Source organism: Caenorhabditis remanei, chromosome V, assembly GCF_010183535.1.
Source record: "Caenorhabditis remanei strain PX506 chromosome V, whole genome shotgun sequence".
NCBI lineage: Eukaryota > Metazoa > Nematoda > Chromadorea > Rhabditida > Rhabditidae > Caenorhabditis > Caenorhabditis remanei.
Window position 1 is genome coordinate 12,447,650 of NC_071332.1, and position 23,725 is coordinate 12,471,374.

The following is a 23,725-nucleotide window of genomic DNA, read 5'->3' on the forward strand; positions in this document are numbered from 1 at the left end:
CTCGTCCCCGCCTTCTCTCACTCTTCTTCTTTCAATTCTTCTCATTTTCTGGTCTTTGTGCGAGTCTCTTATTTGAGAAGATGTTCGTTGACATTTATGATCAACTCTACATTTCCTATGCTTCCGTTGTCTCGACCCTCGGCGTTCTGTTCAACGGTTTCCTGCTTTTCCTAATATTCTTCAAAAGTCCGTCATGTCTTACTCCATATACTGTATTTCTAGCAAACACGTCTATAACTCAATTACTGTATTCTCTATGCTTCATTTTGACCGTGCCAAGGTAAGATATAAAGCCGTAAATGCTAGTTACTCATCTTTCTATCTTCACTTCAGTTCTACCGTGTCCTTGATTTCAGAGTAATTTCTATAAACCTACGAATCGTAAACATTTATCTCGGATTCTCTCAGTTCCTGGGTCACTGGTGGAGTTATATGATATTCACTACGATGTGTGAGAGCCTTTTCGTGCATACGGTTTCTTGAAAATCGATCCATTTTTCAGTACATTTTGCCGTCAACTCATTTCTCTCTATCATGTTATCAATGGTATTCCGTTGTATCTCTCTGAAGACTCTCCGATTTCCAACTTCTGGAGCATTTGCAATGTGCATTCTTGCTTATATGATACCATTGAGTATGGTTATTTCGATAAGAGATATCGAGATAACTTCCAATTTTACAATTAACAGTAACTATACTCTATGGCAGTTGGAGAATTTGGATAGATACAGGACAGTGGTTGGGACAAGTGTGGCACAGGTAGGAAACAGTTTTATACGTTGTCTTTTACACGTTTTGTTAGTTGTAGACATTGAAAGTCTCTGTATAAATAGACTAATTATAAAAATTTTGTGCAAGCTTTGTTGTTTCCGGTTGTAGTAAGCTCTGAAAAGACGCTCCAGAGGCTTTCTCTCCGGTTTCTGAGTTCTGAGAAACGGGTACTTTGGAGGAAGTTCGGGAAGCAATATACACAAATTTATTTTCGAAATCTTCCTCTTTCAGATAATTAAACCCACGCATCATCAATGTTTATTTGGTTTCTAGTAGATAGAATTGAGAAACCAATTTTTAAAATTAGATCCTTCGTTTTTTAGATGAACAAAATGATCAAAAGTTCATTTTATTAAAATGAGTTTTTTTTGAAAGAAGATGAGGAAACAATCACTAAAATAGCTGTGATCTCCTTTAACAATAAAAGCTTAAAGATTCAAAGTTCCATAATTTCAGCTCTCGACTCTATGGGTTGCATGTTGTGTGAGCCTACTGTGCATACCCATATATAGTGTCATGTTCTACTGTAGATATAGGATTCTGAAAATGTTGGAACGACCCGGATACATGTTCAATACAACAACAACGTTGCAAATAAAGCGGCTTGTGAAGGTAGGCAATTAGAATTTGACATCACAGTTATTGCAATTCTGTACTGGAATGTGTTAGTGAGTAGATGAAATTGCGAAATCATATTCCGCGTTTTCAGGCTCTCACAGTTCAATCGATGATCCCTGTGTTCACATTGTTCCCCGCTTCTCTTATTTTTCTATCTACTCAATTTCATGTTATCGAGACAACAAAGTTCGGATACATTATCATTTCCTTATTAAGTCTGAGTAAGTTTTCTTCTTTCACTGTTTTTTTTCGTTTTCTGTGAAATGTAGTTTGTTTTTTATACCGGAGACTAGAATAGGCAGATGTTTTATTATTAATCTGAAAATTCATTCATCGGAGAGAGTTGTGTGATTGAAATCAGAGGTCATTTCCATAGCTCAGACATCTGGGAAAACCAACATGACTTACCACAGAACAGGATGTACGTATGTATGCACAGAAACAGATAGACTACCCTAGTTTTAACCAGCTTGATTTTAAAATCAAAAAAATTTTGATCTCCGTTGAAAAAAATAGAATCTAGTTTTAGAATATTGAACTTTTGACCTCTCCATCAATGAACCAAACTTTGCATGTTTGGGCCAAAAGAATTCCAGAAAACAAAAAGATATCAAATTTCCAGGCCCTACGATCGACCCACTGGTTACCATTTATTACGTGCAACCCTATCGAAAGTACATTGTCGATTTACTATGGTTTGAGGAACGTCCGATAGTCTCTCCATTTCTTTCGAACAACGATCCGAGATTCTACAGAAGTCGTTCGAATAGTGTCCTCATGATGCGAAACACCCATTTCGTTTGAATGTGTACCTTGACCTTCTCATTCTGTTTTATTGCATTTTCTCTCTGTTTGTCAGATCTGATTCTGAAAATAATGTAAAAACAAAAGCCTTTTCCTACTTCGTATATGCCTCCTGCTCCTGCCTTTTAACTAAATCGTCGTCATTGCTTTCTCATTCTCCGCTTGCTTCGAACAAGCAACGTGACCCATTCAATTCGTGCAAGATTCTTCTGTTTTGGGAGTCCCTGCTTCTGCTTACGTTGGGCATTGGCACCCAACAAAAAACAAATTTCATAGAATATTTTAATTTAAATGAGGGATCCGGAGGGGTCTCTCTGTTTGTTTTTTTGTTCCTCTAATATTTCTTTCCTCATGAACCAAATGAAGCCTTTCAATCTGTTCATAGCGATAAACTTGTTACACTTCAGTTCACGTCATTCTCTTGATTTAGATGCTTGACTATAAGTGACTTGTTTCTGGGATCTCCGATTACCTTCGTATTGCTATCCCACTTCTGTAAATTTTTTGATACTGGTTTCTATTTGAGCGCAAAAAAATCACCAGTTTCTGCGAAATTTTATTTCAATCTATGCAGTGCTGACACCCACTTTATAATTCGTAAAATACAATAATTCCGTTCCGTTTTATTAAAATATGAGTAATACAAACAACTCCGAAAATTAGGAAACCGAGTGCCAACAATTTGATTTATTGTTTTGAATAGACTCTGCCCGTGATTTCATTTAAAACATTCATCTTGCCTGCAAGGGGTTTTCCACGAAAATGTAGACACAATTCAATGAAAATTCAGAAGTATATTTCGGGATTGATTTAGTTTCGGCGTGCGTTTCTTTTAAATACATCCAGTACGTTTTGAGTTAAAATTGGCTCCAGACCGTTTTGGTCAAATAGATCTCACGGTTTTGATATTAGAGAAAACGAACAAATGAACTGGTGTTAAAAATCTTCTAAGAATACACATAGATAGATTCACCATTCGTTGGTTAATTAGGCAAAACAAAGTCTTCTTGAAGACGTATTCTGCTTACAGAGACGACGTTGTATCAGATTTCCCTAAACCCCCTTTTCCATTAAAACATCGTTAGTCCTTCTTCGTTTGCACTCATCAAACCCAGTTTCACACGTTCTCTGATTCTACAAACTCACATGAATATGACACATTTCAGGTAAAGGAGCAAGTTTTATGTCATTCTGGAGAACCGTCGCCGCTGTGGTAGCTCCTTTTACTTCCGGTTCGTCTGCCATCTGATTTTTGAACTTCTCTCAAGTTTCAGAATTCAAAAATCATTTCTCTGAAATAACGAAATGTTTTCAGATACCTATATGAATACTGCCGATAGTTTGTTTGTCATTATTGTTACCCTTCTAACTGCAATCGGATTCTGTTTGAATCTGTTATTACTGTTTCTGATTCTCTGGAAAAGTCCGAGAAGTTTGACACCCTACCGTATATTTCTGGCGAACACTACTATAACTCAATTGCTTTTTGCTTTATTTTCAATAACCAGTCAACCGAGGTAAGCTATCCATTTCTGAAATAATTTATACCAGTTTATTTGATCTATTATATTTTTTAGAGTTCTCTCAAGACACCAATATACGATTGTTATTTATCTGGGACCAGTGCAGTACTTCGGTGAATGGTTCAGTTACATGTCCTACGTGGGAATACGTAAGTACAGAGAAATATCTGAAATGTTCAATGCTCGTTCATTGCAGTTCACCTATCACTGAACTCATTTATCTCTTTGATGCTCTCAATGATCTATCGCTACTTCTCGATTCGGTTTCACAGATTCTCAGTGAACGTCTCTCTTATTTTATGCATTATCGGATACTCAATCCCATTTCTAATCTATGCCAGTTGTTCTCATATCGTCACTTCCTCTTCAATCTCTATCAACAGGGCAATACTCGATGGTTTGGTTGAAAATCTCGAGAGCTATCACATGGTTGTCTCCACAAATATTTCCAACCAGCTTCCCCTCATTATTCTGATTTTGGCAGTAACCTTTGGCCTAATCCCTATTTATTTCGTGATGTATTGGTGTCGACATCAGATCCACAAGACGTTGAAACAGACGAGATCAGTGCATAGTCCGTCTACAAGAGATAATGCAAGAAGATTAGTTCACGTAAGTTCAAATTTCTTTCGGGACTTCTTTCCTACACTGTGACAAATTTTATATAGAAAGTTTGTACCTAGTCAAACCGAGTTTTGAGTTTCTAGTTGATTCTTTTGAAAAGTTGAACTTTGAAGTTTCCTAATAATTTTGCACGTATTCATTCTCTAACCCGAGGCTCCCATGAATCGAAAAAAACCTTTTCCATTTTTGATGAAGAAGAAAATGTTTTAGTGCCCGGAGCTACAAAACATATCCCTCGTGCACACCCATTCAATTCAAATAACTCGATCAACAAAACACAAATTCACTTCAGGCTCTGACCATTCAATCAATTATTCCACTGGTCTCCGTGTTCCCAGCATCCACATTTTGGTGCCTAGCTCAATTGGGAATTGTGGAGCCTACAGCCTACAGCTACTTCATTATTCCATGTCTGTCATTGGGATGCATTGCTGATCCATTAGTAACAATCCGATGTGTTCTTCCATATCGAAGATGGATTCTCAAACTGTGTCATCGGACGACCTCGGATATGACTACTTCGAATCAGGATAAGAGTACCATTTTTCAAAGAAATTGACACATAGAAATCGATTAAATAAATATTTGAATTGCATTTTCATAAAAAACAGCAGGACTGAAATAAACCAACGGAATCACAGAAGTCAAAAGTCGAGGAATCAAACAAATAAGAAAATAATACAAAGTCTTGTCAATAGCCCGTAATTGAATATTTGTTGGAAGATGGAGATTTGAGGGAAATTGCAGAATTTTGCACGAAAAGAGACGGAGCAACTTTTGAAGCGTCGTAGTTTCGATGTGTTATGTCTCGAAGAAGATGGACAAGACCAAGTAGATCAGAACCACCACTGACAGCAAGCGCCTGGAAGTATGTCGTTCTGGTTTGTGATAGATGACTATGGGTTCAGGTGTGTTTCGATGATTCGGTTATTTTTTGAATTTAATTCTATCAGCGCGGGTCCAAAGTGTAACTCCGAGTCAGATCGTCTGGCTAACAACTTCGCGAATAAAGGCGTTTACAAGTACTCGCTGGTAAGGTCTTCAAATGTTCAGATTGTTGAATCAGTGTGCAATAAAACAGACAAACTTACTGAATTATTTTTCACCACAATAATCGGAGAAATCAATGAAGTTGGAACTTTTCCAGGTTGAACTGACAGAGGAACATTATCATTCTTTAAATCGAAATATCTCATTTTGTTATTCCAGAAGAATCCAGACGAAGAGTAGATCAAACTTCCGAAACTGTAAACTTCGAACGTTTAAGTGTCATTGAAGGCGGAAACTCACTCATCTCCAAGTGACAACGTGACACTGACTGTCATATTATCCTCATCAATAACCAGTATTTCAGTGGATCCGTTCTCTTTGAAATTGATATTCAAGTCTTTGTTCTCTGCACTCGTTCGTTTCGAAGTTTTTGACAACTCTTCTGCATACTTTTTACTGCTTTTCACAAACATTGGATCAGCAATCTTGCTCGTTAGTCCTAGGCTCGATTTGACCACATCATTGACTTTCGATAAATTTGACATATCTGAAAATGCTCGAATAAATAGAATAAATATTATAAACTTTCAACAATTCTACTTTTTGTTGCAAGGTACGAATTAGCAAGAACTGCAAATGACGATGGTGGTCCTGGTCCACAGACCTTCGTATCCACATCAATATCCGTACAAATCGCTGAATTCATGTCACTTTCATAGTCTTCCAAATCCGAAACTGTCAAATATCCTCCCAATTCTTTCACCAATTTCTGTGCCATTTCTCCTCTATAAAACGAGTCCAACGGGTTCTCATATTCAGAGATTTCAGTTAGTATACTGGCCAGACCAGTGCAAAACATCTTGTTATTCCTCATATTTGCTTTGAAAAATGAAGCGAGAGCAGGTGCGTTTGATCTGTTTTTCAGATCTTCATTGAGATCGAATCCTTTATTGCATTGCTGAACAGTGGGGAGAACAAGGTGTTTCCATTGAACTCTATTTGAGGAAAACTTCTGAAAAGCACGGAAAAGTCCGTTGAGGACACCAGGAGTTCCGGAAGCTTTTGGACCAACATGAGTTAGTTCTGGATTTTTTTTGATCTCTTCTATGTTGATGTTCATTGGAGCACTTTCTCTGAAATATAGAGCTTGAAAACGGAGACAAAATGAAGTCATACCTTGCAATGATGGTTGTAACATTTCCGTTTTTCTTTTTCACTGTCATCATCATTCCTCCTGCTAAACTGGCTTTATTCGGCATAGATCCCATTAGACAAAAACAAGATGCGATGGCAGCATCAACTGCGTTCCCTCCTCGAACTAAAATTGACTTTCCAATTTCTGAGCATGCTTGCGAAGAAGTGAATACAGCAGCTCGAAGGTTTTCATCGTTTTCAAATATTTCCATACTGTGAGCAGATTCCGATTCCAGTATTGTGCTTTTATGAGATTCTGAAATGTGAAAATTTTTGGAAAAATGATTCTGGATAAGAAAACCCACTAGTTGTGCTTGTAACAATTTCTATTGGTATTATTGGCACCGGAGCAATTGTTGGACTTATGTCTTCTGAGAAGTCAAAATCAATGGTAGAGGGTGATTCTGTGGAAGATTTGTAGCGTCTTCTGAATGTAAGAGGTGAGCTGCTCGGAGATATGGTTAGTAATTCGAAGTTTTGATAAGTTCTCGTAGAATATACAGATGGAGTTGGAGACTCTGAACGAGTAAGGAAGAATGCAAACAGACCAAGGACTAGAGCAAGAATCACGATGAACTGGATGAGGATTATGATCCAGGGAACGTCGAATAACCTAAATATTAGGATGTATATCGATCAGGTTAAGATCTTGTAGCGTCAGGGCACCTATCTATCTAACCGAATTAAAATCGTTCAAGTTAGAAGAACTATAAAGGAAATAGAGAAAGAATAATATACCTACATCCCTCTCTTTGTGTCGTCGTTTCTGTGGTTTCTGGGTGACGGTGGAGGTGATGGTGGATATATTTCCACATTTCCCAGCTGACTTTCCATTCAATGATTGATCTAACAAATAAGAATAGTGAGCATTTCACGATGTGACAAAAGTCTGAAGAGAAGATGCGGAAAAAAGAAAAAACAGAACAAAACACAATGCTTCGAACATTTATTTGAGCATCGGATAAACATGAGAAAGGTGTGAACATTGAAAACAAAACAATCGGGTGCTCAGATTTGTTGCTCAGAGAAATGTATATTATTTCGTAAAAGATAAAGATGAGCTAATGATGAGGTAGAGGTATAAGGGGGGAGATTCTTGTTGTTTGTCCACATTTGCGGTCCTGCGAGAAGTGACGATGATAGCTGTATAAACAGTAATCGAGTGGGTGCGTGAAACCTCCCTGAGCAACTCCAAAAACGATGACCTGTTGAGGAGTATCAAGGGTCGAGAGAAAATGACCCATTGTTTCAATTGTTGCGAATTGCATTTAATATTTGATGAGAATCGGGAAAAAAACTATCAAAAAGTTGAGAGATATTTTCGAATCTACTGGAAATTTAGGGATAATTTTATAAAATCAGGAATATCAGTACGATTCTATGACTCAGTTTTTCAACAGTTTGCCCATCTCAGACTGCAAGCTTCGAACTAATGTTTTGATTAATTGGTCTACTTTTCAGCATGATTCATTTTCTTTCCACGTATGCCCCTCTCAACGGATGTTTTCCAGTACTCGTCTCCGGAAATTAGACTGTCTGAAGACATCCTACTGCCTCATTGAATGTTAATCACTGCAGTACTTCCAGTGTATCTATCTTCACTTCACTTGAGCATACTGAATGGCGTGGTTTCTTTTTTACCCATTTGCTGTTCAAGCATCAAAAGTCGTATTTGCATCTACAGTATTCATAAATATCTACTTGATCTACCTGACAATAGCTCGCACAAAACGGATAACTGGAGCATACAAGTACATGATAATCATATTCTCAGCTGTGGGGATTCTGTTCACTTTCATGAAAGCCACGTTGCATCCGTATCTTCATTCTCATAACTCTGGACTCATGTTCTTCAGTTTGGAGCCTGATTGGGGCAGTTTTGAAGCGGTTGAAATCGCGCTTATGGTGTATACCGGAGTTTACTCGGCAATGATTTCTTTGCTGGCTATTCAGTTTGTTTTCAGATATTGGACGTTGTTCAAGTAAGTGAGACTCAAATTTAAAAGAACAAGTTGTGTTCCAGTGACGAAAAACTGAAATATTTCAACACTTGGCGTTGCGTAGTTTGGTTCATTTACGTGTTTCTCATAGGGATGGGCTGGAGTTTTATGATTTACTTTTGTGCTCCATCTGACAGATATTCAAGAAATTATATGAGAGATAGTCTGTACGACACTTATCAAATGGATGTGGAGAAAACAGTTGGATTCTTTGTGGTAGTAAGAGTAAGTCTATATATCAATGACTTCGAAAGCAATTATCAATACAATTATTTTTCAGAGTGAGGACCAATCAATACGGTGGCATAATGTTGCGTTTATAGCTGGACTTTTGCTAGATCTAGTTATTCAATACGTGATAGTTATCTATTGTGGAACTACAATGAACCAGAAAATGCACGAGAAACTTGCCAATTTCTCAGTTGCAAATCGCAAGTTACAAGAGCAATTATTCAAAACTCTTGTTCTTCAAATAACGATTCCATCCATTATCTTCCATCTTCCGTTTGTTCCAGTTCTCTGCGCGCCTCTGTTGAATCTACAATTCGATTTTGAGTCTGGGATGATTTATTGTCTGTTCAGTCTCTATCCATCAATTGACAGTGTGATTTTGATGTGTGTTGTTCACGATTACAGAGCAGAAATCATAAGTAAGTTTCTGATTATTTTCTTTTCTGATTAGAAAAATGATTTGAGGATTCAAGAAGCTTCCAAGTGCGATATCGAGCAGTGTATTCAAGAGAACAACTCAAACAGTGACGTCCGTTGTAATGTTCTAAAAAAAGACGATTTGATTTATTGAATTTTGGTTTTTTCTGTTGGAAATTCGATTGAATGAAAAATTTCTTCGTTTTTATTTGAGATGATGAGAACAAGGACAGATAATCGAAAACGACATCAACTCAGGATATAGGAAATTTTTCTAAAAATATTCATTCTAAAAGGTCTAGAAAATTCTGTTTGCAATGCAATACTAAGGTACTTTTAACATATATACATCCTTTTCTTTACGCTTTCCCCGGGAACACGTTGAAAATAATTCTTCTTTATCCCTTGACAGAAGTCGTTCCAAATCATAGAAAATGTAAGTTTAAACGACATCACCTACAGTCACAAATTTTCGAAAGACAAGGACACAGACCACACAAAATCACATAGAATCATCTTACTCAACAGTGAGAGACACGAGAGTATAAAAGAAAGAGAGGGAAAAATACTATCCAGTTGATGCAATGAACGTGAAATTTCTGATTTCTGTTTCACTGTTAGTCCTCTTTAATTCCACAGATGCATCTAAAATATTGATATTCAACCCAATTTTTGGATTCAGCCACGTCAAATTTATTAGTAAACTAGCTGATATTATTGCTGATCATGCTCATAATGTGGTACGCTTTTCGACTGTTTTCTAAAATTTTCAAACCTTATTTTCTACGTTTTCAGACATTATTCCAACCTTACCACAATGCGATGAAAAATGTAGAAGGGTTAGTCAAAAACAAAAATATTGAGGTATTTATATTTTATTTTTTCTTCTCTCGACACATCTTGATAAATTTTAGATTCTGAACTATTATCCCACTCACTACGATGAACTTTTGAAAAAAGAAACTCAAACATTTTCAATATTCTGGGACTCTCAATTAATCGGAAACCCAGTACTTGGCGCATTTATGCTGCCTTTCGTTCTTGGAGGAGAGTTCAAAAAAACATCAATGGGTTTGTTTGCTGATGTGTTAGTAGAAAAATGAGAGTTATTTGCAGAGGTTCTCGGCGATCAAAATTTGATCAATGATTTAAAAGAGAGGAGGTTTGATGTGGTGATGGCTGAGACATTTGAGCTTACTGGAATATGTGAGTGAGATCATACACATAACAAAAGATATAATGATCGATTTTAGATCTCGCTCATCTTCTAGATGTGCCGTGTATTCCAATGATGTCAACAGTTCGTTATCCAATTTTCAATGGATTATTTGGTCAGCCATCATTTCTTGGTACTGTCCCACAACAGGGTTCCCTTGGAGCCCCTGAAGCAGGTTTCTTGGATAGACTCAATGACATGTATCGCTTCATATTCATGGGAATTGCTCAAGAGAGATTGAACAAATATCAGAACGACTTCATTCAAGATGCAATTGGAAGACCAGTTCCAAACTGGAAAGACCTTGTGAGCCAGTCACCAATTTATATCACAAACTCGAATCCATACCTGGATTATGCTGTTCCAACTACTGCTGCAATAGTTCATGTTGGTGGAATCACAATGAATCTTGAGAAAATGAAAAACACCGGAAAGCTGCCAGAAGAGTACGAAAATATTCTGAAGGAACGAGACTCTGTAGTTTTGCTTTCTTTTGGATCAGTTATCAAGTCGTATGAAATGCCTGAGAACTTCAAAGCTGGAATCATTCAAATGTTTGAGTCTCTGCCTGATGTCACATTCATTTGGAAATACGAGAAAGATGACGTGGAGTTCCAGAAGAGACTCCCAAAGAATGTCCATTTGAAGAAATGGGTTCCCCAGCCTGCTCTTCTTGCTGATAAACGAGTCAAAGTATTTGTGACTCATGGAGGATTGGGAAGTATAATGGAAGTTGCATACACTGGAAAGCCAGCAATTGTCGTTCCGATATTCGGAGATCAAAGCCACAACGCAATGATGCTAGCAAGGCATGGAGGAGCAGTGGCTTTTGATAAATTTGACTTACGATATGGACAAAAATTGGCAGGAGTTATCACTGAAATGATTTCTAATTCAAAGTAAGCAAACTAAAATTAGTTGCACTGAATATTTGATATTTCAGATACAAGGAAACTGCGAAAATGTTGTTGGAAGTGTTAGTGAATCAACCAATCGACCCAAAGCTGAACTTTTTGAACCATTTGGATTTCGCTATCAAGTTTCCGACTCTTCGTTCTCAAGTACCTGCAATCCAGCATGTCGGATGGATTGCTCATTATTATCTAGATGCTCTTGTTTTCCTTTTTATTCTTGCAATTGTTTTCTTATATCTATCATTCAAACTTCTTCAAAGGCTTTTGAACTGTTTCGTTGGGAAGAAACCAAAAAGTGAATAGAAAACTTCGATCTATTATGCAGGTTTACGTGTATTTTACCAATAAAAGTTGTTCGAATTATTATAAAACTGTCTTCCATATATGTTTGATAAGGCAAGACAAGTAGGAATTACACTATTTCTGTCACAAAAAATTATGTGATTTGTTGCAGAAACTGTGATTTCAGACCTGACTTCTTAGAAAGTAGCTTCTGATTGTAAGGAGTTGAAAAAAAATTCACAGCAATTCAACTTTTAAAAACCCAGTTCAAAATGATGTTTTACATCAACATTTTGGCAAGCGTATTAGACCATTGAATGGTGGATCAATTAGTTCACTGTAAGACTTGTTTATGGTTGACTGGTTAAAAAAACACATTTCCACTATTCAATGAGATCTGTGGAATAGGCAGAAATATAGAAATTCATTTATCGAGACTTCAAAAGCAATGAGACTGAAATATTATTCATGCTCATGGCATGTGGATACTACGATCGGAGGGCAGATGGACTCATTTCTAAAAAAGGTTAACTTGAGACTGTCAAAACCAATTTATCAAATAGTTATATGTTTCGGTAATCCTTCTCTTCTAATCACTTCACTACAAAACACAAACGTGTCGATATCTTCATATCACTACAGAAATGACTACAAAGACTCCAATTTACACAGTTTCTCGTCACAATGCGTGGTCACTCGATTAGTAGGCAGTATAAAAAGGAAAACGACTGTCACTTCCAGTTAAGTATTCCGTCGAAATGCATGTGAATAGTCAGTTGTTTTTACTATCGATTTTCGGAACTTGCGTCTTCGGAAAGAATATTTTGATCATCAATCCAATTTTTGGGTTCAGCCATGTCAAGTTTATGACGCAGATGGCTAATGTTATAGCTGATCATGGACATAATGTGGTGAGTGAAACAATATTCATGAGTTTCAAATATCATTCTAAATTTCAGACTCTTTTTCAACCATTTCATATTCCACTGAAGAACATGGATGGTTTAGTCAAAAACAAGAACATTGAGGTAAAATAGTTTCCCAAATATAGTTTATGCAACAGTTTATTTTTTCAGATTCTAAATTACTACCCAGACCATTATGATGAGCTTTTGAACACGGAATCTCCGACTTTCCCCATGTTTTGGGATTCTCATCTCATAAATAATCCAGTTTTACAATCTTTTATGATGCCAAGAATGATAGTCAAGGAGTTTCAAAGAACAGATGAACGTTAGTTTTTGTAGTAAAATAATTTGCAGATTCTTTTTTTCCAGAAATTTTATTGGATACGAAACTTCACGAGACGTTGAAAAACAAAAAGTTCGACGTTGCCATTGCAGAAACGTTTGGGATATCTGGATTCTGTAAGAATTCTTATCATATGATCAACTTTCTCACTTCCCTTCATTTCAGATTTGGCCCACTTTCTAGATCTTCCGTGTATCCCTGTCATGTCAGCAGTTCGCTTTCAAGTATTCAACGAACTTTTTGGACAACTATCTAGCACTGGATATATCCCACAAATCGGATCAAAAAGAGCTCCAGAAGCTGGCTTCTTGGATAGACTCAATGATGTGTACATGAAGTTCTTCGACAAAATAACAGTTGAGAAGATGGGTCAATTGCAGAACGACAATTTTGAGAAAGCATTGGGAAAGCCACTACCTAATTGGAAAGATCTTATTTCGGAATCGCCAGTGTACATCACTAACTCAAACCCATATTTGGACTTTGCAGTTCCCACTACTGCCACAATTGTCCATGCCGGCGGAATCACTATTGACTTGAAGAAATTAAAAAATGTTGGACCACTCCCGGAAGAATATGAACAAATACTACAGGAGAGAGACTCAACAGTCCTAATTTCTTTTGGATCCGTGATTCGTTCATTCCAAATGCCGGATAACTTCAAAGCTGGAATCATTCAAATGTTTGAGTCACTTCCTGATGTCACTTTCATCTGGAAATACGAGAAAGATGACGTGGAGTTCCAGAAGAGACTCCCCAAGAATGTCCATTTGAAGAAGTGGGTTCCCCAGCCTGCCCTTCTTGCTGACAAACGACTAAAAGTGTTTGTGACTCACGGTGGTTTGGGAAGCACCATGGAGGTTGCGTACACGGGTAAACCTGCATTAATGGTTCCAATCTTTGGAGACCAGCCACAAAACGCCTACATGCTTGAACGACACGGAGGAGCTATTGCATATGACAAATTTGATCTTCAAGATGGTGATAAGTTGACGAAAATCATGAAGGACATGGTAACAAATCCGAAATACAATGTAAATGCTCATGCTCTGCTGGAAGTTTTGTCTAATCAACCAATTGATCCAAAGATGAATTTGATGAAACATCTAGACTTTGCAATTAAGTAAGTGTATCAGCAAATGTAAGAAAATGTTAAAGAAGAGTCAAACAAAATTGATAGAACAAAAACTTAATGACAATATCAACTCACTCAGCTTCATTCTGAACTTTTTAGATTCCCGAAATTGCGATCCCAAGTACCTGCCATCAGCCATGTCGGAATCATTGCTCATTACTATTTGGATGTTTTTGCTTTCCTCACTTCTGTTGCAGTTGTTTTAGCATATTGCACTTTCAAATTACTTCGTAAAATCCCAGTCAGATTAGCGGCAAAAAAAACTAAAAATGATTAACAACCGGTATTACATCTAGATCTCTTTCTATTAGGTACCCTGTAATAAATATTATAAATAAGTTATGGATGTTGGTTCTCGGTTTCTATCAAAAAACCAGGAGTTGTGAAGTTTAAACGAACTGATGAGAGGTTTCAATTCAAGGACTAACGGAAATCAAATAATCTATATTTCATTGAATTCTTCCTCGAATTATGGTTTCATCAATGACACTCAAGTTAGAGCACTAGTCAAAACTATGGTTTAAAATTTGGCATAAATTTCAATATTTTTAGAGAAGACTACAAACGACCAAACTGCTACATATACTATAATCATCACACAATGTGGTCTTGCGATAAGAGCATGTATATAACTGATTATCGCTCCTCCCAGTCAAACCGTCTGCAATTCATTCAACATGCATGTGAACAAGCTTCTCTCTTTCCTTTCATTTTCTCTATTGGGCTTCTCATCTGGAAAAAATATTCTGATATTCAATCCAATGTTTGGGTTCAGTCATGTGAAATTTGTCAGTTTTATGGCTGATGTTATAGCAGATCACGGGCATAATGTGGTAAGTTTTTTCATCTCAAAACTTTCCAAAGTAACAGTTTCAGACTCTCTTCCAACCCTTCCATAATGCAATGAAAAACACTGAAGGACTAGTGAAAAACAAGAACATTGAGGTACTGTTTCTTCAATTAGTCAGTCTTTTTGAACATTTTTCCCCTTCAGATAATCAATTACTATCCTAACCATTACGACGAACTTGTCAATTTGGAGACTCAAACATTCCCAATGTTCTGGGATTCCCATCTGATGAATAACCCCATTCTTCAAGCTTTCATGATGCCAAGAGCTCTTGCTGGAGAATTCGAAAGAACTTCAGTTCGTGAGTACTTCGAAAGCCTTTACGACAACTTGAAAGCTTTTTATTTCCAGAATTGTTGAAAGACAAGCAAACTCTGGATAAACTGAAGAATAGGAATTTTGATGTCATGATTGTTGAAACATTTGAGTTAACTGGATTTTGTGAGTTCATCATTAAACTAGTTATTTATCAACATTGTTCAATTTTCAGACATTGCTCATTTACTTGAGATCCCTGCCATTCCCATCATGTCATCCGTCCGTTTTCCCAGTTTCAATGATCTATTCGGACAACCTTCTGGTCTTGGATATTATCCACATATTGGCTCAAAAATGGCACCAGAAGCTGGATTTCTCGACAGACTCAATGATGTTTACCGTAACTTTTTCGTGTATGTTATGATGCATCGAATGGCAAATATTCAAAATGACTATGTTGAACATGCAATCGGTAGGCCGGTTCCAAACTGGAAAGACCTTGTGAGCCAGTCGCCAATTTTTATTACTAACTCGAACCCATACCTGGATTATGCTGTTCCAACTACTGCTGCAATAGTTCATGCGGGTGGAATCACAATGGATTTGAAGAAAATGAAGCATGTTGGAAAGCTACCTGAAGAATATGTTCCCATTCTTGACGAGAGAGAATCGACTGTCCTCATTTCTTTTGGTTCTGTAATTCGTTCATTCCAAATGCCAGAAAACTTCAAAGCTGGAATCATTCAAATGTTTGAGTCTCTCCCGGATGTCACTTTCATCTGGAAATACGAGAAAGATGACGTGGAGTTCCAGAAGAGACTCCCAAAGAATGTCCATTTGAAAAAATGGGTTCCCCAGCCTGCTCTTCTTGCTGATGAACGAGTCAAAGTATTTGTGACTCACGGAGGTTTGGGTAGTACAATGGAAGTTGCATACAGTGGAAAACCAGCTCTGATGATTCCAATTTTCGGCGATCAACCACTAAATGCATATATGCTTGAAAGACACGGAGGAGCTATTGCTTATGATAAATTCGATTTGGCAGATGGACACAAGCTCACAAAGACATTGAAGGATATGGTCAGCAATCCAAAATACTTCAAAAATGCTAAAGAATTGCTCGAAGTTCTCTCAAACCAGCCGATTGATCCGAAACTAAATTTGATGAAACATCTTGAATTTGCTATGCAGTGAGTTGCTCTACCTACATTAACTTCTTTTATTTCAATTCTTTCAGATTTCCAAATCTTCGTGCTCAAGTTCCTGCAATCAACCATGTCGGAATTATTGCTCATTATTATCTGGATGCCATCGCGTTTCTTGTTTTCGTTGCTGGGCTCACAGTCTACATTGGTTTCTTGATTCTTCGTAAACTTCCTATCAGAATTATTCCAAAGAAGGCGAAAAACGATTAATGCGAACGTTCAACTTCTGATCTCTATTGACGTGTATTTTTATTTAAATTTAAAATAAATTATTGACCTTCTTTGAACTCTTATTTGTAACCCATACACGTTGGCGCAAAATTTCGAAGAAGCAATAAAAATTGATATACTTTATGTCAGGAAAACTTCATGTCGGAGTTTAAGCATTGATAAGAAATCAATTCTAGTCTTCAAACTTATCAGTTTGTGCTCTCAAATTTTAGTCTAGAAAGGAAAACGATTCAGGTCAAACGATCAGTTTTGTCATCAAAATCAAATTAGTGAGTTTCTTCTTGAAAAAATTAGACAATTGTCACGAAATTCGAATGACGTTGTTTCCAAATTCCGAGATAAACGTTCTAAGAATTTCAGCGGATTGTGCGTCTTAGTCTTAGAAGTCTAACTAGTAAGTGAAGTAAAAATTTGTAATCAATACTAATTGTCTTTTCACTGAGTCTTTTCATCTAGACGAATCAAATGATCAAACAATTGTCATCATCACATCAAACGTTTGTTTCATGATCTTTGTTTTGCCTCTAATCAATTTTACATCATCTCATCTCTCTCTATCTCTCAAAACACGGTTCAGTACAAAATTCACTCAAAATACTACACACTACAACTAATTACTTGATTTTTAGATGTCTCTTCGATTAGATAAGAGAATATAAAAACAAGATGTCTATTGAAGTTCGTTGCTTTCTTCTCAAAAAATGCACTTGAAACTTTGTATTTCTTTGCTGTTATTAGTTGGAATCGAAGTTTCTGGAAAGAATATTCTGATCTACAACTCCGTTTTCGGTTACAGTCATGTCAAGTTCATCAGTTTGATGGCTAATATTATAGCAGACCATGGACATAATGTGGTAAGTGTTTCGAAAATAGTACCCCAAACCTTGGAAAACTTTCAGACACTTTTCCAACCATATCATATCTTACATAACACAGAAGGGCTGGTGAAAAATAAGAATATTGAGGTGAAATAAAATTGAATTTTTCAGTCATTTTCAAAACTATAATTATCAGATAATTGACTACCTCCCCGATCACTATGACGAACTAGTCAATGCAGAAGCTGAAACATTCCCTATGTTTTGGGATGATCCATTAGTAAATCATCCGATTCTGGAAACCATCATCGCCCCGAAGCTTATTAGTGGAGCTATTGAGAGAACTGCCACACGTATGTCTCTGATGTTGTGTCTTTGTTGAACAAGCTATCATTATTTCAGAGTTATTCAAAGATCAGGAAGTACTGAATCAGTTGAAGAGCAAAAAGTTTGATGTGGTGATTGCTGAAACGTTTGAACTCACCGGAGTTTGTGAGCTTTCATTTATCGCTATCTCAACATCTTCAAAATTTTTTCAGATCTTGCCTATCTTCTTGATGTTCCATGTATTCCCATTATGCCGGCAGTGCGTTTCACAAATACTCAGGACGTATTCGGTCAGCCATCTCTGCTTGGATACGTGCAACAACCTGGCTCCAAAATGGCACCTGAAGCTGGTTTTCTTGACAGACTGAATGATGTCTATAGACATGTTTTAATGAATCTCAACTCCGACTGGAACAGTAAATATCAAAATGAAATATTTGAAAAAGCTATTGGTCGACCTATTCCATATTGGAAGGATCTCGTGAAACAGTGTCCTATCTACATGACCAATTCGAACCCATACCTTGATTTCGCTGTGCCGACAACTGCTACGATTGTTCATATTGGAGGAATCACAGTTGATTTAAAGAAAAAGAAAAATCCATTGCCAGACGACTATGAGAAAATTCTACAGGAGAGAGAATCAACTGTCCTCATTTCCTTTGGTTCTGTAATTCGCTCATTCCAAATGCCAGAAAACTTCAAGAACGGAATTATCAAAATGTTTGAGTCTCTTCCTGATGTCACATTCATCTGGAAATACGAGAAAGATGATGCGGAGTTCCAGAAGAGACTCCCCAAGAATGTTCACTTGAAGAAATGGGTTCCTCAGCCTGCTCTTCTTGCTGACAGACGGCTAAAAGCCTTCGTCACTCATGGAGGATTGGGAAGTACAACAGAAGTTGCATACAGTGGAAAGCCTGCATTGATGGTTCCAATTTTTGGAGATCAACCCCATAATGCGGATATGCTGGCAAGACACGGAGGAGCTATCGCATATGATAAATACAACTTGAAGGATTCACAAAAGCTGACGAATGCTATCAGAAGTTTGGTATATGATACTAAGTGAGTTGAAGACTTGCATTTGAGCCTAATAAAACTACAAAGCCTGAGAAAATTGTTTTGAACTGTCTGTTTCAGATACAAGTCAAATGCTGAATCGCTTCTTGATGTCCTCGCTAATCAACCAATTGATCCAAAAGTTAATTTAATGAAACATTTGGAATTTGCGATGAAGTGAGTGAACTTTCAATTTTTCTTGAAACTTTCTTTTTCTTTTTTAGATATTTGCTACTGCAATCTTTAAAAATTCTAATTTCTAATCCAAAGTTAAAATCAATCCAACGGACTTTTAGGTTCCCGAACCATCGCTCGCAGGTTCCTGCTATCAATCAAGTGGGAATAATTGCACACTATTATTTGGATGTTATCTCGTTTTTGTCTATTCTAGCAGTTACCTTGTTGTACTTGATATATCGACTAGTCTTCAGAATTTTCAGAATGTTGTTCACAAGGAAGGCCAAATGTGAGTAATTTGATTGTTGTTGTATTAGTTGTACCAGTTAAATGTAATTTGTAATGAAGTGGGTGATTTTGTGTGTTTTTTTTTAAAGTTTGTAATCGAAAACAAATAAAATGAGCACATTCACATTTATAATATGAATACTCTAATCATAAAGCAGAAACTTGCGTTATTCATCGTTGAGAAGCCCCTGAATCCGCCTGCCGGATTAATAAACAGGCTGAAAAACATCGAAAAAACTAATATAAGTAAATAAGTAAAAACAAGAATGATTTGTGTTTTTGAGCTTTCCATATAAGGTAGAATATCGTAGGAATCCCACTCAGTCTCATATTGTATTTCCTGGTGAATGAGTCAACAGTTTTTTATTCTCGTATTCGCTTTTATTACGGTAGGATCTTTTACTGTTCGTGAATGAAACAAACATGTTTAGGCCAACTGTCAACCTCCCGGCAACGTGTTTCATCTTGGATTTCTTCACTGTGACGTACTTCGAAAAGTGGATGGGAAAAAGTTCAAGAATAAAATGAGAATTTTCAGAATGTCGAAGGCGGTAGTTTATATATCAACTACCGTACGTCAGCTAGTGCCGCAAGTATTGCAATTGATCGAATTAAAAGAGAAGGACTTCTTGTTGGATATGACTTTAAGTAAGACAACTGAACGTTGTCGGAAGAACCATTTCTATTCCAGATTCACAATTCTGTTTGATCAATGCGACGAGAATGTAGCTGCTGGAATGGCAGTAAAACTGTTCAGAGACTATAACATTGATGCTTTAATTGGTCCCACTACTAACATTCGTAATTAGTATTTAACTAATTTCCAACAAACCTTTTTATATTTCAGCAGCAATTCCAGTATTCAATTTGGCCACTTATTACAATATCCCTGTTATCACTTGGGGTATGACAACTGCTGCAGCGCTGGACGATGTCAACAGATATCCGACAACTGGAATTCTGTCAATTGGATCAAGAAGGTAGTTTAAGTATACTCAAACGATTGTCATCAGAAACTTTCAGTCTTGCTGTAGCTTTCCGTTCCATCATGTTGGAATACGGATGGGATCAATTTGTTTATGCTTATTCACTGGAAGGGGATGATGAGAAATGCGAAACGATGAGAGATGATTTCCAGGATATGATTGCTTATTATGGAGATATTGTACTCTCTTATACTGTACAAATAAAGGATCAGAGTGAAAAAGGAATGTTGGAAGTTTTGAAGGATGTATCTACGAGAGGAAGAAGTAAGATTTCTTTTTTTTGAGATAACCTTTTAAAAATATCAGTAATTGTTCCATGTTTCCACGAGGGAAATAGTCGAGGTCTCCATAGAAGATGGATGTTGGTGGCAGCAAGAAATGGATTTGTTAGCGATGAATATGTTTATATTTTCCCTTCATTAAGATCCAAAGGATACGGTACCCAACATGAAATTACTTGACATAATTTTCCTTCCATTCAGCAATCAGACAAACTGACGGTTCCTATCGTTACCCATGGGTGGACAGCACAGGACCTCAAGCAAGTGATCTAGAAGCAATACCGGGATTTCAGAGATCTATATTTATTGTTGATGTTAGTTACAAAAGATATATAATATAGAAGCCTCACTACTCATTTTCAGATGCAAGGCCAGGGAAATGTTGGTTCCAATTATACGTTATTTGAAGATGAAGTGATTCGAAGAATGAAACAATCCCCTTATAACTGTACTGATGCATGTTCTGCTCCTGAGTATCAAATAGTAACATTATTCGTTTGTTCATCATTAAAACTAAAGTTTAGGCTGCAACTTATGCTGGTCAACTTCATGATTCTGTTTATCTCTATGGAGTGGCAATGGACAAAATGCTGAAAACTCAACCGAGTCAGTATCGGAATGGGACTGCTTTTCCACCGTACCTAATTGGCACCTTCACGGGTTAGTTTTGAAAAAACGTGTTGTTTTCGTTCTAATGGACGATTTAATCTCATTTTTGCAGGCGTTGGAGGCCCAGTAGTTATGGATGATAGTGGCGGTCGTAGTCCAACTCTTTTCGTTCTCACTCTCAGTCCAAATAACAGTGCTTCATTGATTATGACAATAGATGTAGATCAACAAGAAGCGACAATTCATAAAGAGTACACTGATGAAGCGACTGCTGTCTGGTACCATCGAAAAGGAATTCGACCTTTGGACGAACCAGTTTGTGGTTATACCGGATCACTGTGCCCTGCAAATGCGTTCTTTGAATATATTGGGTTGTTCATCACAGCCATAGCTGTTATTACGTTGACAATACTGGGAGCAGTTTTAGCATTTGTTTTCCTTTTTCAGTAAGTTTTGAACATTTTTAATTTATTTTTAAATGTGAAATTTCAGTGCGAAACGGCAAGAAGTTGAACGTCAAAATGCCTTGTGGCAGATTCCATTCAAATCAATGATGACAGTAGCAAAGAAAGGAAGAGGAGAACACAGTATGAGGAGTATAAGCAGTGTTCCAAGTACAATATCATCGACTAGATCATCGACACTTTCGGAAGTTGGAGAGACTAGAAATTACACATTTTATCAAATTCAAAATGATGTGGAGTTGGAAAAAGTTGCTGCTAAAAAGTATACATCTCGGATAATGTTTGATAGCAAAACGTGTGCCAACATGAGACAAGTGAGTCAATTTTTGAGAAAATATTGAAGAAACTTGACTTCAGATGCGATTAATCGACCATGCCAATCTGAATAAATTCATCGGAATGTGTCTAGATGCCCCTCAGCTTTTATCTGTCTGGAGATTCTGTTCCAGAGGCTCCCTCGCTGACGTCATCAGTAAAGCGAGTCTTCAGATGGATGGATTTTTTGTTTACTCTCTGATGAAAGATATTGTAAATGGATTAACTTGGATTCATGAGTCATACCACGAGTTTCATGGAATGCTCACTTCAAAGAATTGCTTGTTGAATGACAGATGGCAGTTGAAAATAACAGATTTTGGATTGAGAAACTTTCGAACTCATGATCAGTACAATAAAGCAGGTAAGTACTTCAATTATCGGAAGGTTGAAGCAAAAGTTGAAATTAAATTCCGTTACGCAACGCATTTCAGATCGTCTGTGGACTGCTCCGGAACTGTTGAGAAACGATGATCTGATGGGAAGTCGTGAAGGAGATATCTACAGTTTAGGAATAATAAGTGCTGAGTTGATTACGAGAAAATCAGTTTTTGATCTGGAAAATAGAAAGGAGGACGCAGATGGTGAGTGACACGATTGTTGGTCTCAAGAGTGTGATTGATATCAATTTCAGAAATCATCTACAGATTGAAAAAAGGAGGTCTACAGTCTCCTCGACCTAATTTGGATCATGATGAGTCACTTGAAATGAATCCTGCGTTGGTAAGTAAAATTAAGATTTCTAAACAATAATTATGCTTTACAGCTTCATCTTGTGAGGGATTGCTGGACAGAAAGACCTTCAGAACGTCCTGATATCAAACAAGTGTTTTCACAGTTGAGAAGTATGAATACAAACAGAAATGACAATCTGATGGATCACGTCTTCAATGTCCTTGAATCATATGCATCCACATTGGAAGATGAAGTGGCAGAGAGAATGAAAGAGCTAGTTGAAGAGAAAAAGAAAAGTGACGTACTGTTGTATCGTATGCTTCCGAAACAAGTGGCAGATAAACTGAAATTAGGTCAGACAATTGAGCCAGAGACGTTCGACGTGGTCACTCTGTTCTTCTCTGATGTTGTCGGATTCACAACAATTGCTGGAAAGTGTACTCCTCTACAAGTCGTGAATCTTCTAAACGGGCTCTATACGATATTCGATGGGATTATCGATCAACATGATGTTTACAAAGTGGAGACAATTGGTGATGGATATTTTGTCGCTTCTGGAGTTCCAAGACGAAATGGAAATGAGCACACAAGGAATATTGCAAGCATGTCTTTGGCATTTGTGAAAGCTTTAGCTGACTTCCGTATTCCTCATTTGTCTGGAGAGAAAATCAATATTCGAGTTGGATTCCACTGTGGTTCGTAAATAACTTTAAGGGTCTAGCAAGTATTTTCGAATTCAGGATCAGTGGTTGCTGGAGTTGTTGGATTGACAATGCCTAGATATTGTCTCTTCGGTGACGCTGTGAACACTGCGAGTCGGATGGAGAGTAATTCTAAACGTAATAATCTATTTCTTCAATTATAATAAATTATTATCTGTATTTTCAGCTGGCCGAGTTCACATTTCGGATGAAGCTAACCATATGTTGATGACTCTTGGTGGATTCACAACAGAGACGAGAGGGGAAACTATTATAAAAGTACGATCGAAAATATCACTTTTCAAAAATACTAACATTTTTCTTCAGGGAAAAGGTGTGATGACAACATACTGGTTAATCCGAATGGCCGACTCTGCTGCTCCGAAGAAACCTGATGAAAAAATAGACTAGGCTCTATTGTTTTCTGGAGTATTTTATCTGTACATTGAATTTTTTTTTCAGTAAATCTTCATGCTGAAAACCTGTATTCTATTTTAAGTTTATTAAA

At 37.1% G+C, this 23,725-nt stretch overlaps 7 protein-coding genes across 7 annotated transcripts; 6 read left to right on the forward strand and 1 right to left on the reverse strand.

Moving 5' to 3' along the window:
* Positions 1-534: 534 nt before the first annotated feature.
* Positions 535-2,193, forward strand: GCK72_019339 (uncharacterized protein; the record flags this gene model as incomplete). Its single annotated transcript, XM_003115423.2, has 4 exons — positions 535-759; positions 1,228-1,383; positions 1,481-1,610; positions 2,012-2,193. 4 exons carry the CDS (start codon positions 535-537, stop codon positions 2,191-2,193), a joined length of 693 nt encoding a protein of 230 aa, XP_003115471.2.
* A 1,183-nt stretch (positions 2,194-3,376) lies between these two features.
* GCK72_019340 (uncharacterized protein) lies at positions 3,377-4,899 on the forward strand (the record flags this gene model as incomplete). The annotated part of the gene is made up of 5 exons (XM_003115204.2): positions 3,377-3,425; positions 3,509-3,710; positions 3,771-3,865; positions 3,913-4,328; positions 4,633-4,899. The coding sequence occupies 5 exons, from the start codon at positions 3,377-3,379 to the stop codon at positions 4,897-4,899; spliced, it is 1,029 nt and encodes a 342-aa protein (XP_003115252.2).
* A 132-nt stretch (positions 4,900-5,031) lies between these two features.
* GCK72_019341 (uncharacterized protein) lies at positions 5,032-7,358 on the reverse strand (the record flags this gene model as incomplete). Its single annotated transcript, XM_053732982.1, has 7 exons — positions 5,032-5,202; positions 5,432-5,585; positions 5,631-5,877; positions 5,931-6,463; positions 6,507-6,780; positions 6,830-7,137; positions 7,267-7,358. 7 exons carry the CDS (start codon positions 7,356-7,358, stop codon positions 5,032-5,034), a joined length of 1,779 nt encoding a protein of 592 aa, XP_053581895.1.
* A 786-nt stretch (positions 7,359-8,144) lies between these two features.
* GCK72_019342 (uncharacterized protein) lies at positions 8,145-11,605 on the forward strand (the record flags this gene model as incomplete). Its single annotated transcript, XM_003115695.2, has 9 exons — positions 8,145-8,506; positions 8,662-8,749; positions 8,805-9,174; positions 9,812-9,912; positions 9,968-10,036; positions 10,087-10,243; positions 10,289-10,378; positions 10,426-11,287; positions 11,332-11,605. 9 exons carry the CDS (start codon positions 8,145-8,147, stop codon positions 11,603-11,605), a joined length of 2,373 nt encoding a protein of 790 aa, XP_003115743.2.
* A 663-nt stretch (positions 11,606-12,268) lies between these two features.
* GCK72_019343 (uncharacterized protein) lies at positions 12,269-14,247 on the forward strand (the record flags this gene model as incomplete). The annotated part of the gene is made up of 7 exons (XM_003115773.2): positions 12,269-12,275; positions 12,326-12,495; positions 12,544-12,612; positions 12,661-12,817; positions 12,862-12,951; positions 13,001-13,958; positions 14,070-14,247. 7 exons carry the CDS (start codon positions 12,269-12,271, stop codon positions 14,245-14,247), a joined length of 1,629 nt encoding a protein of 542 aa, XP_003115821.2.
* Positions 14,248-14,731: 484 nt separating this feature from the next.
* Positions 14,732-16,493, forward strand: GCK72_019344 (uncharacterized protein; the record flags this gene model as incomplete). The annotated part of the gene is made up of 6 exons (XM_053732983.1): positions 14,732-14,803; positions 14,847-14,915; positions 14,965-15,121; positions 15,172-15,261; positions 15,311-16,268; positions 16,316-16,493. 6 exons carry the CDS (start codon positions 14,732-14,734, stop codon positions 16,491-16,493), a joined length of 1,524 nt encoding a protein of 507 aa, XP_053581896.1.
* Positions 16,494-17,215: 722 nt separating this feature from the next.
* GCK72_019345 (uncharacterized protein) lies at positions 17,216-23,628 on the forward strand (the record flags this gene model as incomplete). The annotated part of the gene is made up of 23 exons (XM_053732984.1): positions 17,216-17,368; positions 17,414-17,479; positions 17,529-17,685; positions 17,735-17,824; positions 17,872-18,727; positions 18,803-18,898; positions 19,018-19,057; positions 19,725-19,834; positions 19,878-19,987; positions 20,034-20,166; positions 20,210-20,436; positions 20,655-20,767; positions 20,817-20,867; positions 20,978-21,113; positions 21,175-21,508; positions 21,555-21,840; positions 21,884-22,205; positions 22,276-22,425; positions 22,476-22,564; positions 22,608-23,211; positions 23,257-23,355; positions 23,405-23,496; positions 23,545-23,628. The coding sequence occupies 23 exons, from the start codon at positions 17,216-17,218 to the stop codon at positions 23,626-23,628; spliced, it is 4,398 nt and encodes a 1,465-aa protein (XP_053581897.1).
* Positions 23,629-23,725: the final 97 nt, after the last annotated feature.